A 14,945-nucleotide genomic window follows, 5' to 3' on the forward strand; every position below is an offset into this window, starting at 1 on the left:
TCGCATGCAATTAAAGAAAGTCCTGGTATGAAAAGGCCTTTAAGATGGCTCTAGTCCTATAATTTCTGCAGAAACATGAGTTTTAACCTGTGGATTTGAGTTCCTGGCTGTACCAAAGACTTCTTTGCTTTGTCACACATTTATCAATTCATTTAATCTTTTGTGCTATGGCACCACCAAGATTCCTTACTCCCCAAGCATTAGTGATTCACCAATATCACATTAATATCTTTGTTGCTATGAAAGGTACAAAAAAAAAAAAAATCACTGGAAATACAACTGTAATGTTGAGTGCAAAGGACAAAGCTAGCCAGGAGCTAGCCACTTTGCCAGCTCAGAAATGCATCTCCACAGCTGTTATTTAAAACACATGCCTGCACTGCACAGAAAAGCATTTGTACCAGAACTAGGGATAAGCAAGTTGCTATTTTAATTGGAATGACTGAGAATTTGGTTTGTAAATACTGCCTAGCCTATGCAGAGATACACATTAAACAGACAAAAATGAAGCAGAACATATTGGGGCTGGCTTGTTTTCTAAATGACAACTTCTGTGCAAAATGGGACTTGGACAAAAAACCCAAATGATTAATTTTTTAGGAAATAATAATGTGAGCACCTCCCTCCTCAAGAAGGCTACCTGGAATAATTGTTTTCTTCATAGAATCTGAGTTACAAACTTGCAAAATGCTGCTTGAGCAACATGGCCTACAGCTTCCTAATCAACTGACATACAGCTATGTTTTTAAATGAATCTGTAGTCCTGCAAATATTAACATTACAAATATCACTAATAATACAACCCATTATTTACAGAAGAGGAACAAAACATTCAAGAAATGCCAACCTCTCCCCACTCTTAAAAACAAGAAAAACTTGCAAATTTATTACTATGTAGAGCTTTTTTATTCCAAGAAGTAAATACTCAGCTAACTGCATCATGGACTTCCATGGGTCACATCTAAGTACTTCTTCCTTGAAGTGTTCTGCACACTAAATTACAATTAAAATACACTGAAGTGGGTGCTGAGTGAATACATGCTTTGAAACTATGCCAGGCTTTACAAAGGAAGAAAATGTTACTTCTGCAGCCAGAGACTGATAAATGTTGTAAAACCTCCTCTGTACGTTAAATCTTTCTGAAGTTTTGGTGCAGTGCATTTTAGCATGGTCAAGTCCAAGCTGTGCTCTACCGCTGCCTGAGAATGCACGTTACTGCCAGACCCACCTTGATGTGCCACCTGAGCAAAGTTTCACACACAACTAGGTAGAGCAAGGACAAGGGTGAAGAATAGCAAGTACTGCTTTTAGAACCATGAAGTACAAAGACAACTGCAGGCTTCTGCCCATGGAGCTCAGAAAGGAAGTGCAAAGGTCTGATCCCTCCCTGGCATGTGTGTGTTGGCACAGCCTCTAGCAGAGACACAATACCATCAGCAACATTTTTTTCTTCCAACTGACTGTGCTGATTTACTCAGCTCAGAGTATAAACACTGCCAGTAAAAGTGGTCCTTTGCCAGTCCTGTGGGCACACCTCACTGCTCGGGAGTCACTGCAGTGCATGTTCCTGTACAGCACCTCTGATGCAGATGCTCACATGCAGGCAAAAGGCAGCAAAGAAAGAATAACTTTGCTCAAACTGTGATTGCTGAGCAGGGCTGGTCAGACGAGATAATTGAGTCTAGCCAGGAATACTGCCCTGGGGCCCTCACCACTAAAGCTCCTGGTCCTGGCAGGGCTGGGAGGAGAAGGTAACAAATCCCAGAAATAAAGAAAGGAGAAGGAAAAATGTGTGGCTTCCATACAAAGAGGCTGGGAAAATGTCATATGCTGACCAAGATATGCTAACAGATCATTTTTAGGGCTCAAAAACTCTAGAAATACAATGGAGGCTGATGCTGGAGTCAGAGTTTAGTAATCATTACTTCCAAAAGCATTAGGTTTGTTGAGGTCTTTCTAGGCAAATGCTGTCCTGGTTGCCAGCTGGGGTTAAACCAGGACAGATGCATCATATCATGTTTTTAACATTTCTTTTTACTGCAGTACAGTACTATACAGCCCTGAATGCACAACCCTACCAGTTGGAAGCCTGATCAACCCCAGATTGTTATTAAGTCAAAGACTGTTGTCAGCTCCTGTGTTATCTGAATATTTTCCTTCTCTCAGTTTCTTAAGTGAAACTCCAAAACCTGCAAGGTTGAGGCTGAGCCCCTGCAGAACTGTTGATGACCAGAAGGGTTTTTTAGATCAACTCTTACATACCTCTTTGCTCCAGCCAAGATTAATATTTCTTCACACTGATTGCCCTTGAACAAAAGAAACCATAATTGACTGAAATCTTGGGTTATGAAAAGTTCAGATTGATTCCCTTAAAACTGGGATTCCTCAGCATTTTCACTTAGACTCCAAAATAACCTGTCCAGTGCTTTTGAAATGCAGTGACCTGGGAGAGGTACATACACACCATCACACAGCAGGGAGCAGAACCACAGGTGTCAAAAAGTAGATAATAATATGCGGAATGCTGTACACATTCGTAATGCTTTGACTGAGATACTCCTACTTCCCTTCTTAACTGGATCTTTCAAAACATAAAGCAAAATAAAGCATGATACCTGCTATTCTCACAAGTACCTTTAAGTCATCAAGCTGTTTCACAGGGTGACTGTTTCAGAGAACTTAAATCAAAAGTACCATGCGTGCATGATGCAAAGTATAACATAGTGCAAACCCACTCTAATAGCTCACACAGGTACCAGATTTTGTAGTAGTAGATTCATCCTGGCCAACTCTATAACATCCTGCATATCATTTGTCCCTCATATAGACAATATAAAGCAGTCTGCATCAGGTACTTTACTAATTCATCAGAAATTCAATCATTGTTTACTCTTGATCCTGATACATATTGCCAGTTAACACTGTGTGTAACCCCAGTTGTGATGTATTATCACAGCTTAATACCTTGCTGAAGAAAAGTTCATACAAGCTATTCATGTGGTAACAAAGATGAGGGAAAAACTGCTTTTAAAAGGAAAGAGTTCCTCTCCAGTTTACCAAGCAGCCCACCTTGTTTCAAACACAACACACACTGATTTCAGAAACATTCCTGTATCTATCAATAACATATTTTTGCATAAAAATGAATTATCTATAATCTCAACTGTCTAGGAGGTTACATGTAGAAGTCCTCATGTCTTACTCCAATAATTGCCTCCCCACAAAATAAGCTACACCATCTGAAGAAACAAGGTGTAGCAGGTGAAACAATGTCATCTCAAGGTCCTTCCAAAAGCATATGAAATGTAAACTACAGTATTGCAAAACAAGGGAACTGGGCTTTATATCGAGAAATGCAGGTTGAACATTAAATTAATGGAAAAGACGGGATCATTTGGATATGAGCCATAAATGCTGCAATGCTAGAATGCCCTTAGACTTTTTAAGTCTTTCAGAAGGAAACCACTGTGGATTTTTAATGGAACTTTATAACTGGGGTTTTAGAAGACTGTAAAACCTTATGAGGGCTCATAGCTGCTTTCTTGGTATGAGAACTGTGCAATAAAAGTAGTCATAAGTCCTGCTTCAACAAAAGCCATCCACCGTCTTACCATATATAATATGGCAGAGGGGATTAGGTGTCCCCTGACTTATACGTAAGTCATGACAGGCCATAGGCAGGCAAGAGATCTATAGCTTCCATTTGGCTGTGGGTGGCTTCCATGAGCTCTGCTGCATTTAGATACACAGACATGCTCAGCCCTGTCACAGAGGGATAACACAAGTCTGAGCCAGACATGGAGAGCTTAGGCTACAAATTCCTCTCATGTTAGAATCCGAGGCATCTCTCAGCTATGGGAAATGAGTACAGCTAGAGATACTTCAGTTATACTTGGAGAACCTTGCTGCTGCTACCAAATTCCAAACATCTGAAATGCTTGCCTGTTTCAGATTATCTGCTTATACGTCTATGCTTACCACTAAATATCTGTTCATACCAGGAATAAATGGTGATAAAATCAAATGAGGTGATGCATGGACATAGTATTTACCATGGAAATTAAACTGCGCACCTTTCCAAACACCTTTACAATTTAAATTATTGTGTATTTCAGTGAGAGGCACAGCAGGATTTATACAAAGGAAAAAAAGTGACATGGTAATACTTCTGTTTCAGTCAGATTTCAGCATCAAGGTATTTGCTCGTATGGATAAATCAGCTCCTCCCACTCCACAAGGTAAATGGAGATCTCATTGAGAAGACATTTTAGAACCAAGGATTTTTCAGAAAACATAACTTTCTCTCTTCCACCCCCCCCCCCGCCCCCCCACCCCCCCACCCCCGTTTGTTCACGGTGTTCTCCGCCCTTTGGTACTTACACAACACAAACACTTGGTGAAAATTAATTAACAACTAAACCTGATAAGTGAATTGGAACAAGTAAGTGTAGTGAACTACTCTATAGACACACCCAGTCATAGATAAACTTGTTTTAATGTAACAGGGTTTAACTGCAGTAAACTAAGATCACCTAACTTGTGAATAAGATGTTTTACAGTGTTAATAATCCTTGCACTCCCAGTTGCTCCACTTCGGTTTTCCAGTATCTGGGTAGTTGGAGATCCATTATATCGGCAAAGTATCGCAACTTCTTATCTCCCCCTAGTGACAATTCTGGGAAATATATCGAATCAGTCGCGATCTGCCCTAGAGGGAACTTCGCAACAGGTTTTTACACTGGCGTGATCTCTGGCCCCTTACCAGTATTACATAGATCTAGACCTAATTCTGGGACCGGTCAAAATAACCAATTGTATATACAAACATTTGTAAACTTTTCATATTAGAATCCTTAATTTGATCTGAAATCCTGTGCAAAAGTTCTGTAAGTTTAGAGACTTATGTCTTTCTTTTAGGTTTGCCTCCTTTGCTCTTCTCTTTTCCAGTAATGATCTCCAATAGTACTGTTTTCTTATCTCGTGGAGGAAGTCTAAATGCATTTGTTAAGACAGATTCTATAAATTCAGGCACTGTGCATTAGTACTAGTGAGTGTGTCAAAGCACTACTGAAGCATCACTGAGAAGTCATGTACTAAACACTTCATATGTTCCTCAGTATCTGTAAAATCCAGGTATCCACACGCTTTATTGTATGATAAAATATGATATTCCCGGCTAAAAGAGCTGCATCTAAAGGAACTCTACCCACGGCTGTTTTCTTGGGTATAAAAACATTCTGGGGAAAATCTCTCAAAATATGTCAAACGTGGGGGGGGGTTTTTTAGACCTTTTATAATTACAACAGTGCAAGATTCCTGCTTACATGACCATCCTTTTTCTGGCTGTCAGCGCCCAACTCAGGGCATAAATACCTTAAAGGACTGGTTTCTGATCCCCATCAACTGTCCTGTGTCTTCTGAATCAATCACAACTTAAAGCCATTGCAACACCATCAGCAGCTAGCTACCATCAGCTGAACTAATTCAAGGTAAAGGGAAGGCCTATGAAGTGTTAACTATGAATGAGAGACCACTCATGCCTCTCACATTAACCTGTTAGTAAAGATAGGCTGAATACCTCCATGCACACTGGGGCATATGGACCTCCACTGATACTCATGGAACTGTATTTGTTACAAACACTCAGTGTCTAATTCTAGGGTCAGCCATACGAAAGATCACTCATTGCAGAATGGAGCTTTCTGCTATCCTGAAAGTCAAAGACCTGTATCCAAAATTCTATTGGATCAATCTGTCCTTGCTTTAAAATCCTGATTAAATTTCTGTAACATTTTTAAAGTTTATGAAATCCATGGCCTACTTGAGCTTTGTTTGCAGAGCAATTATTTGTTTACAGTGTTAATCTTTAGCACACACTGCATCATGGTAGCAAATCAGGGTAGAAAATTACAGACTGAGTCAATAAAGAACAACTACTGTCCTCACTCTATAGCAGCAAACATTGCCTATGCTCAAGTCCTTACAACTGAGGGCAGTCCCTGGAATGTTGCTCAATGTTCCCTTTCAAAAGGACCTTGAATGCCTAAGAGCAAGTAGAAACTCAGTTCTGGGAGGGAAATAGAAGTACTATAATACTAGTGACTACTCCAAGGCATCCAGGATTGGAGATGGCTGAAAACTTGTTCCATAGACTTCCATATTCCTCAGAAAAAAAATAATCATGTAACAAGATGGGGATATCCACCTCCAAAAATCAATGAGGAAAAGGATCCTTTAACTTTATTTTTCACTCCTCAGAAATAGCTTTAAAAAAGAGATGACACAAAAGACAGTTTGGCTTTAAATTGGTTGAATTCTCTTGATTTCTACATGAGAAGGATCCTGCGTTTGGTGGAGTTATTCTGAAGCTGGAACAAAAAAGGATCTTCAGTTTTTTCATGATGGTTAAAGTGACATCCTTTAAAATGGAATAGCAAGTTAGCATAGAGAAAGATATGATTAGATGGCTTTAAACACAACTCTTGGACCTGACTTAAAGAGAAACCAGATATAATAAGAAACAAAACATCTTCCCCTGTCCTCCCTTGAGATTTTAAAATCAGGTTTAACAGCTGGCTTAACAGCTTTTCTTGTTTAAAAGCACCCTCATCCCATGATCATGATGGAACAGACCTACCTGGGAGCTTGGCAAGCTCTTAATAATTTAAGTTATATCATTATTTCAGAGATGCTTCCATTACACTTACTTGGGCTGAAATAAAAAACCCTTCATAATAAGCCTGACATGCTACAGCTGCTGCAATACTGTGACATCAGTTAACAGCTTGATCCAGAATCTCTATAGATGTAAGTACAATAAAATATTTATGGATTTATCATAGTCCAAAGCAGAGATTTATACTCATTATTACAATTAGTGTAAAATCTCATTATGACTCGGTATGGACTGTACTGTGTGATTTAACCAGACTTCAGTTGCTAAGTTGCTGAGACTTCTTTTTTAAACTGATCAAGTCAGATCATTCAAGTCCTCCTAGCAGTTTCCCATCATCATTTCAAATTTTTGTCTTGCAGGATTCTTCACATGTACCCTCAATTCATTTTGAATGAAAGCCTCTGCTCCATCACTGCCACTAGCAATGAAACAAAGCAGCAAAGTAGGCAAATAACAAAAGCTGTATATATAAAATGGGTTAAAGGGAGCAACTCAATCTAAATCCACTTTGTCACTGACATTTCAGTAACTTCAGTAACATGTCAGAAAAGCATTAACTTGTCTGCCCACTCCCTGCTTTTCTAAGAACTGTGAACAAATGCTTGGCATAGGTTTATTGCTCTTTGCCAGTTCAGGTTAGGAACTGCTCTTCAGCCAGTTTTTACAGTAAAATGGTTGCTGCCTAAAAACACAGTAGAATTTACTAGCTGGTGCTAAAACTCCTCATCGCTGCTCAGGCAACTTGATGTCCTTCTGACTGAGAAGAATTTTTCAGCTTCTTATGGAAGCTGTATAGTACAGATTCTTAGTAATTGTGGGAGCACACTGCTTCTGCATCTCAAACCTCCTGTGGAAAGCAGAATAGTCCACCATGTCAATTATATGAGCTCTGTTCTGCACAGACCAGGATGGAACAAGGTCCCTTCAATTTAAGCATGATGAAATTGAACACATTTCACATTCTCAGTCTTCTACACTACTAAGGTTCATGTGGTGCATTAATAACACACCAGGGAAAGTTTATTTACACAGTGATGTACTGCCTTTATTTTAACATATTGCTCTGAGTTAATGTAACTTGCTTGTTGTGACCATCTATCAACTATGAATAGGCTAGACAAAGAGAAAATTGTTAATTTTATATTCTGCACTTCTGAAACAATGAAGAAATACAATCCTCTTTCTCCCCCACACAAGACTGGTGTCCCAAGACAGAGTAAGAATACAGAATTAATGAATCCTTAAAGAAAGGTCAGGGACTGGATGAAACAAATTAGAGAACTAGAGAAAAAGGCCAAAAACCAGATGAAACAAATTAGAGAACTAGAGAAAAAGGCCAAAAACCAGACCAAGGAATATCAAAAAGGCAAAAGAAAAAAGAGCTCCAGTGATGCCTAATATGCCTGTGGACTCCATACAGAATAACCAGCACGGCACCCAGTACGCCCAGTGTGAGTTGGAACTAGATGAACTTTAAAGTCTTTTCAAACCGAAACCATTCTACGATTCTATTTACTCTCAGTTTCCACTGTCTAACAAAGAAGGTTACAGACTGTGTGTGATGCACAGGGTCAAGCAGTACCTGTTCAGCTTGTGACAGAAATGACAATAGGTGCCTAGTTACATTTTCAAAGAGATGTTGCCAGATTGCCATACTTTTACTCTGCTATCCCAGGGCATCACTTATTCTTCACACTATGTTGTTTAGCTGGACTAAGCCCTAGGATCCACAGTTTCTGGAAACTTATGAATGGCTGGAGCTTGTTGTCCAAACACCCTTAAAATTCCAGTCCCATGTATGCCTTGCTCTTGGCAGTTATTTTTTCTTAGTTAATTTTGCTCTGTTGCAAAATTGATTTCAGGCTTGAATCAGATCAAAAAGTAGTCTGGCAAGAAGAAGAAAATCTGTGATGTGGGACAACCATCAAGATTTTTGCTGATATTTGGTAAATTTGGTAAATCTAAGCTCTTCATCAAAAATGATACTAAACCCCAAGCAAAACACACACATCAATCTTGCACCAGTAGCTAAAGACTCAACACCAAACTTCCTTCAGACATTGTGCTTCTGCCTTCCTGGTATTTGTTTTCATTCTTTGTACATTTTTATTTTTCATCACAGTACTTAAATTAGAATTTATAATAACAGCTTGAGCTAAAACTCTCACTTTCACATGAAAACATAGCCGCAAGATGCAATAAACAAAAGAAATCCTTCAACAAGTATCTTTGCAAAGAAGAAACAATTGCTAAATCATCCTTTTCTTACTCATTCGCAGTAGAAAAAAAGCCTTGTATTTTAATATACTTTAGTTTGCGATATCATTATTTCTTCAATGTATCTGCAAATAGTATTGAAGGACAACCTGAGAACCCTCTCTTCCTCTAGGTTAGCAAGATGATGCACCCCTCAACATTTCACTTCCACTCCCAGATAACCTGCTCTATTAAACTGAACTGTTTTGCTAGAAAAACTTTGTGCTTCCTCTGTGCTTCCTCAGCAGCAGTACCACAGGATTTTCTGCAAAAAGCAAGTGAAACAAGAAGTCCCTCAGTATCCGTGCCAGCAAATACTGTGGTTAGCGTTAAACTGGACCCATTTTGGTTTGCTGTCCATGGTTATTCTAGTGAAAAGTAATTCTTGGCACAGTATTAGTTCCAATGGCAAACATTTCAAACTTTTCACAGAAAACAATTGCTAATTATTCCTGTAGAAAACAGCTTCACACTGATAACTTGCAAAGAGAGGCTAAATTCATTACATCAATTATTCATGCTGAACATAAAAGTGTTTATAGAAACAGTTTTGCTCAGAACAAACTGAAGATGTGTTCCCATTGATTCAACAGTTCATCAAGGAACAATTTTAACCTCTCGGTCTTTCCCATACCCATGCAAGTGGCAGCAAGGCCAGCCTCTACCATCCACAGCAGGACTCATGGTCATATTTTATTAATACAAACCCACATAGATACCTGAAACATGGAGGGATGAACAAAGAAAATCTATTATTCATGTTTCTATGTGGATAACATACTTGCCTTTAGAAAGAACTGACAGGCTACAGAATCCTCAGATGCTGATGTGCAGTGCTGTGTAGCTTTATGCCAACAAGAGATCATCCTCCAACTCTACCTCATGAGTTGGAGAGACACAGAAAATCAATTTTGAAAGCAGAAGACTTGGACTCATAGAATTCCATTTGCTGTCAGTAAGAAACTATTACCTTCTATCGATGATATCTAGAGATTTCAGGGAGAAAGGTTCAAGGCAAATAAATTTTTAACATTTTATTGATGAACAGCCAAAAAGCCAGCTTTTGTTTATCGTACTGCTGGATGTAATAGCAACTCATACATGTGTAAATAAACTTTTGCCCATGTTTACAACATGGTAGCCACCACGTATGGTGTCAGAGTCACAGACATCACCCTGAGAAAGACTGAGGATACAGAGCAGTGTGTTGGGAGCAGCAGAGGGATCCAAGGACTGTAAATCTGGATACAGAGTACATTGTCAGCAGCTATTTTGTGCTGAGCCATCTGTTGCCTTGACTACGCTGCCAGTATTGTTTAAAAGATAGCTGGAATGTGTCTGTACCAGCTACAAAAAATGATAACTTCTGTCCTCTTTGAAAAGAACAGGATCGATCTTACATTATACAGCAAGCACTGTAGATGGACTTTTAATACATTTTCTTCTGAGGAGTAAGTTTTGTCATCAGGAAACACACAATGTCCTTTGACCTCTATGCCTAGAGGCTCAGTGAACTTCTGTTGCATGTCCTGGTGGGCACATCCTGTTGTATTTTCTTCAAATGTTATTCCCGTATATGTATCACAAGTCACTTATCGGAGTTGTTCCTATTTTTTGTTAGCCGGTGTTGTCCCTATTTTTTATTAGCCATCTATGTTATCTTTCTTTAGAGTAGCCGGCACTTTAAAATAGGAAATGTATGTATAGATAATTATTTTCAGTTGAGGAGTGGTCTTGTAACAGACTCATTCACAGATCTGTAGATGAAGATTTGAAATGATGCTCCACAGACTGCTTTCCATCTTCTAGAACTCTGGAAATGCGCTGGAAAACAAGGGAAACAGAGTGCCATATGCTAAAATGACTGCTGCGTTGGATTCAGTATGTATAGTAATATTTATATTAATTACTAGCTAGCAGCCTCAAGCTGTGGCTAGAGAAAAGATTATGTTGATCAAATCCTGGTTATTTTGAATTAATTTCTCCAAAAAGCCATAAACCTGTGTTTATACCTGTCCACATGATTCCAATTGTGCTGTGAAGCACTATACAAGTGGATTTGTAGCTTTGTTCAGTCCTTTTTCAGACTTATAGAAAGGGACATTTTGTCCTTCTCATTTTATATCCTATTTAGGTTTAAATGAGACTAGATGAGATCACACTGAAAAGCTGTTACTCCTGGGTCTGAAAAGAACAAGTATGTGGTAAACTGAATAGAAGTGAAATCCAAATTAATGGGTTAATTTTGTTCCTACCAGGAAAATATTATTATGAACACACCTAAGTGCAGATTTTCCTAAATGTTGCTCAGTTGTCCCAGAAGTCACTATTTATATTTTTTTGAAACACTGCAGAAACTAACGGATGACAATGAAACCTATCCACCAGAAAAAATAAATAACAAAATAAAGTAAAATAAACTAAAACAAAACAAAATTAACTTTAGCTTTGAAAGATCATCAAAGTTGATATGTCAAACATTGTAGGTGTCACAGAATGCTTATGCATTATGCCTGTCAGTAGCTACCTGCGCCTGTATTAAATGTCACCCACTACCTGAAAGAACAGGAAAATCTTTTAACATTTTAATCTTAGTATCTTCACTGAATACACATCGTTTGCTTTCATACAATGCATTAATCAATTGTTTTAATTGTGGGAAGTTTCCACAGAAATGAGTGAAAGGTTTCCTTCTTCAAATCAAGGCAAACTTTTGAGCAGCATTAACTATTCCAGCGTAAGCTAAATTCTACTTCGAAAGCAGCATCTCTGCCATCAGAGACTGACCACACTGTGCATGTTTTGCCACATATGCTATGCTTACCTTACTCAGCTGCCTGTGCTAATTGCCCCATGTGATTAAATCGAACAAGAAACAATCGCTTTCCTCTGCTGATGATAAACGTCATCAAAAGCAAACACGAGTAAATGAGTGGGTCACATGAGACCTCTTGTGGTTCCGGAGCAGAACTGCACATCGGAGCCTGCTCTTCAAACATCCAAAGAAGTACTCCCGTACTCCATCCAGCATGTGCAGCCAGAGGCAAATGTTTGCATCCCCAAGAGCTTCCATTCTCTCTGACTGGTGGGGGGTTTAGAGTCTGACATATAATCTTATGTTATTTTAAAATGACTTAATTTTCACAGCCTAGAATTCCTGAAGAGGAAACACTTTCTCCTTCACCCATAAGCACACACAACTTACCATTGTTTTAAACAACTGGTTCACTTTCTTTTTTTTTAAGGTTTTCTTGTCACCATCTGAGGTGGAAGGAAACACTGGTTGACTCAACCTGTGTGATGCAATTGTTTCATCAGGTGCCACAGGGCCAGTGGTCAGAGTTAATCCTTAGAACAGAAACATATCGGTTGCACAAAACAAAACCAAAACAGGACAGTCAGAGTGTAAGACAAAGCAGGATTCAAAATAATGAGCTACTGCAATGGCTAGAAAGAATTTAGGTATTTTTATTGTAACTAAATCTTTATAACACAAAAGTAAGTAAGCTTACTTAGTAAATTTAGTGGGGAAGCACTAGACTTCATTACATGAAAACTGAATAGTGAAAAAGTGAACTGATCTGGTCAAAGAATTAAAAATAGATAAATACATGAAAAAGAAGTGGGCTGTGACAGTCTGTTGTGTTGTGCTAAACATCTGTTAAAGGCATCTGGAAAGACAGGGACAATGAGAGGCATAGAGGAAGTGCAAGCTAAGAAATGAGATATGCTATGGAAGAAGTAGGGGGTAAAGAACATGGAAATGGGGCACATTTTCTTTACACACCCTGGCCAGGAAATGAGATCCACTTTCAGTTACACTTTCCCCTTCTCAGTCATGCAGTTGTCAGTCTTTCTAGTGGGCAGTTACGTTATGCTATTTTTCCTTCCTCTTCCTGTGAGGGAGTCTCACGAGGCTTCCTCTCTAACATTCAAAGCAGAAGTTGAAACCCTACTATGGGGCAGCCTCTGAGGATATTCATCTGCCAAAGCACAGAGCTTTTCTTCCCATTTCAAACCCTATCCTCTGCTGTGAGGAGTAAGGAAGATGAATAGACATTGCCCCTTTCAAGGCATGAAGAGTGCCCACACTGTACAACAAAGTGAAATTTGGAGCTCCAACAACAGTGCTTTTAGAGTTGGGCATCACAGTGCCACCAAGCAGTGGCAGCAGCAGCAGTCCAGCCCCACGTGCACAAGACACACTTACTGTAATCTCCGTCTCAGAGGCATGGAGCCACAGACAGCACTACCTGCTCTGCTTGGGTGAAATCCTTTATTGCTGTTTCCTTAACACAGCAACAAAGTGCAGAACTCTCATCTTACTGTATTCAGCTTACCTGGGATAACTGGCATAGAACGACTGACAGAACTCATCTGCTTGAGGACAGATGTTTTCTGAGGTGCCACTGCATGCTCTGAGAGGTTGGTGTCACTCATGAACTCATATTTCCTCAACACCTGTTTAATAAAGAAAAGCAATAAAAAACCCAAAGTCCATTAATGATGAACTGAGATGTTAGCAACAAAGATGCAATCAAAACAGGATTTTGTGAAAAGCATAAAAGAAAATAACTAAAAACCAAACTATTATGCCTAACCCAAGTCCTTTTTGGGATTGTTTGCACAATAAACGAAAAGTAACTAAAAGCATTAGAACTGGGTCCACATCAAAAATTATATACTATCTAAAAATATGTCATTATTTGGGAGATGATTTATATACGATATTCCTATCATGTCTGTGGAATAATGCCATCAGCCAGCTCTGGCTGTGATCTGCAAAGGAAAATGAAGTTTTAAATACATTTCTGACTATTGCAATTCCATAGCCCCCTTGGCTGCTGCAAGATTGTCACTTTTTTTCTGAAGCAAAAGAAAATCCTGTGACTCAGTAAGCAGTGAGATTCCCACAGCAAGGTGTGTGTTACTTAATATAATCACAAGACAAAGGTGTTGCTTGGTTTTGGATATAAATGCTTCTCAAAGCATGACTGTGCTATATAGCTCTCTTTTGTCTGAGGACATGTAGTGTAAGACAACCTCCATAAGCTTCTCCTTGTTCCCCAAAAGAATCTTAGCTTTCTACTGAATTCACTTTGCCTTTGATGATTCCTACAGTTTTTTTGGATGAAATGACTTATGCTCTCCCCATGGGACTGAACAATCTCTTGTTGCCAGACAATTTAATTTTGATAAGGCTTGTATAGCAAGAGGACACCTTTCAAAATTGTTACTGTCCATTACATAAGTCATTTTAATGATCTAGCAGTGCAGTAAAAGCACCCAGATGATCTGTGGAGCGAGAGATGCCAGTGATTCCAAACTTCAGCCTGGCTCTGTTTAAGGAACACTGTTTGCAAGCTTGCAGTTTCCTAACAGCTGCATGTTCCATAACAAGGTACAAAATGTACAGGGCTCATCACTTCCCAAACAGCCCTGACTGCAGAGTTGCCATGAAATGGCAGCACAGGCAGTTGCCTCTCTGCTGGCTGAACCTGCCCAGCGCAGTACCCCAGTTTAAGCTAACTGAGCTTCAAAATTTGCAGCTTCAGGGGTCTATTATCTGTCATTATAAGCAAGAGGAGATGTTCTGATTTTTGGCCTGATTTGTTTCTTCCTCAGCACCTCACAGGTTTCCTTCACAGCAGGGCAGACCATCTCTGCATCCTGCGTATTTCCTTTTATGGCAGAGTTTTATGTGGGTTTATTTATTTTCCCATGCAAAGCAGTAATGTCCTCTTTTTTTTATGGAGTATAAAATACTACTTTAAGTCAGTAACATACACATTTCATGTCAGACATAGAGATATCAGGTGCTGTCTTCTCATCAGCAAACACCACACTGCTTCTCTTTGTTCTTTTTTTTGACTTTCTCCTCTTGACTTCAGGGTGAGGATTAATTTGCAGAGCAGTCTCCTCTGATTCTGCTTTTCCTTGCTTTGGTAGCACTACCTCCAGATCAAAGCTGCAGGAGGAAAAGAAAAAAGTACAAGTTGCTGAGTGATATTTT

At 39.2% G+C, this 14,945-nt stretch overlaps 1 protein-coding gene and 1 long non-coding RNA gene across 3 annotated transcripts in view; one reads left to right on the forward strand and one right to left on the reverse strand.

Moving 5' to 3' along the window:
* Positions 1 to 9,812, forward strand: part of LOC133209685 (uncharacterized) — a 31,463-nt gene extending 21,651 nt beyond the window's left edge. For both annotated transcript variants that reach the window (XR_009724734.1, XR_009724733.1), the window contains exon 3: positions 9,066 to 9,812. This is a non-coding gene — a long non-coding RNA (uncharacterized LOC133209685). The remainder of the gene's footprint in view (positions 1 to 9,065) is intronic.
* Positions 9,813 to 10,557: 745 nt separating this feature from the next.
* The window catches only part of DOCK2 (dedicator of cytokinesis 2), a 173,508-nt gene continuing 169,120 nt past the window's right edge, over positions 10,558 to 14,945 (reverse strand). The window contains exons 49-52 of the mRNA XM_061348425.1: positions 14,720 to 14,900; positions 13,273 to 13,393; positions 12,138 to 12,280; positions 10,558 to 10,756 (exon numbers count right to left, since the gene is read on the reverse strand). Of these exons, the coding sequence (XP_061204409.1) occupies positions 10,682 to 10,756; positions 12,138 to 12,280; positions 13,273 to 13,393; positions 14,720 to 14,900 (520 nt within the window). The 3' untranslated portion in view covers positions 10,558 to 10,681. The remainder of the gene's footprint in view (positions 10,757 to 12,137; positions 12,281 to 13,272; positions 13,394 to 14,719; positions 14,901 to 14,945) is intronic.

This window comes from Neopsephotus bourkii, unplaced genomic scaffold (genome assembly GCF_033783945.1).
Source record: "Neopsephotus bourkii isolate Nb327-2 ecotype Australia unplaced genomic scaffold, CSIRO-AGI_Nbou_v1 NB_357, whole genome shotgun sequence".
NCBI lineage: Eukaryota > Metazoa > Chordata > Aves > Psittaciformes > Psittacidae > Neopsephotus > Neopsephotus bourkii.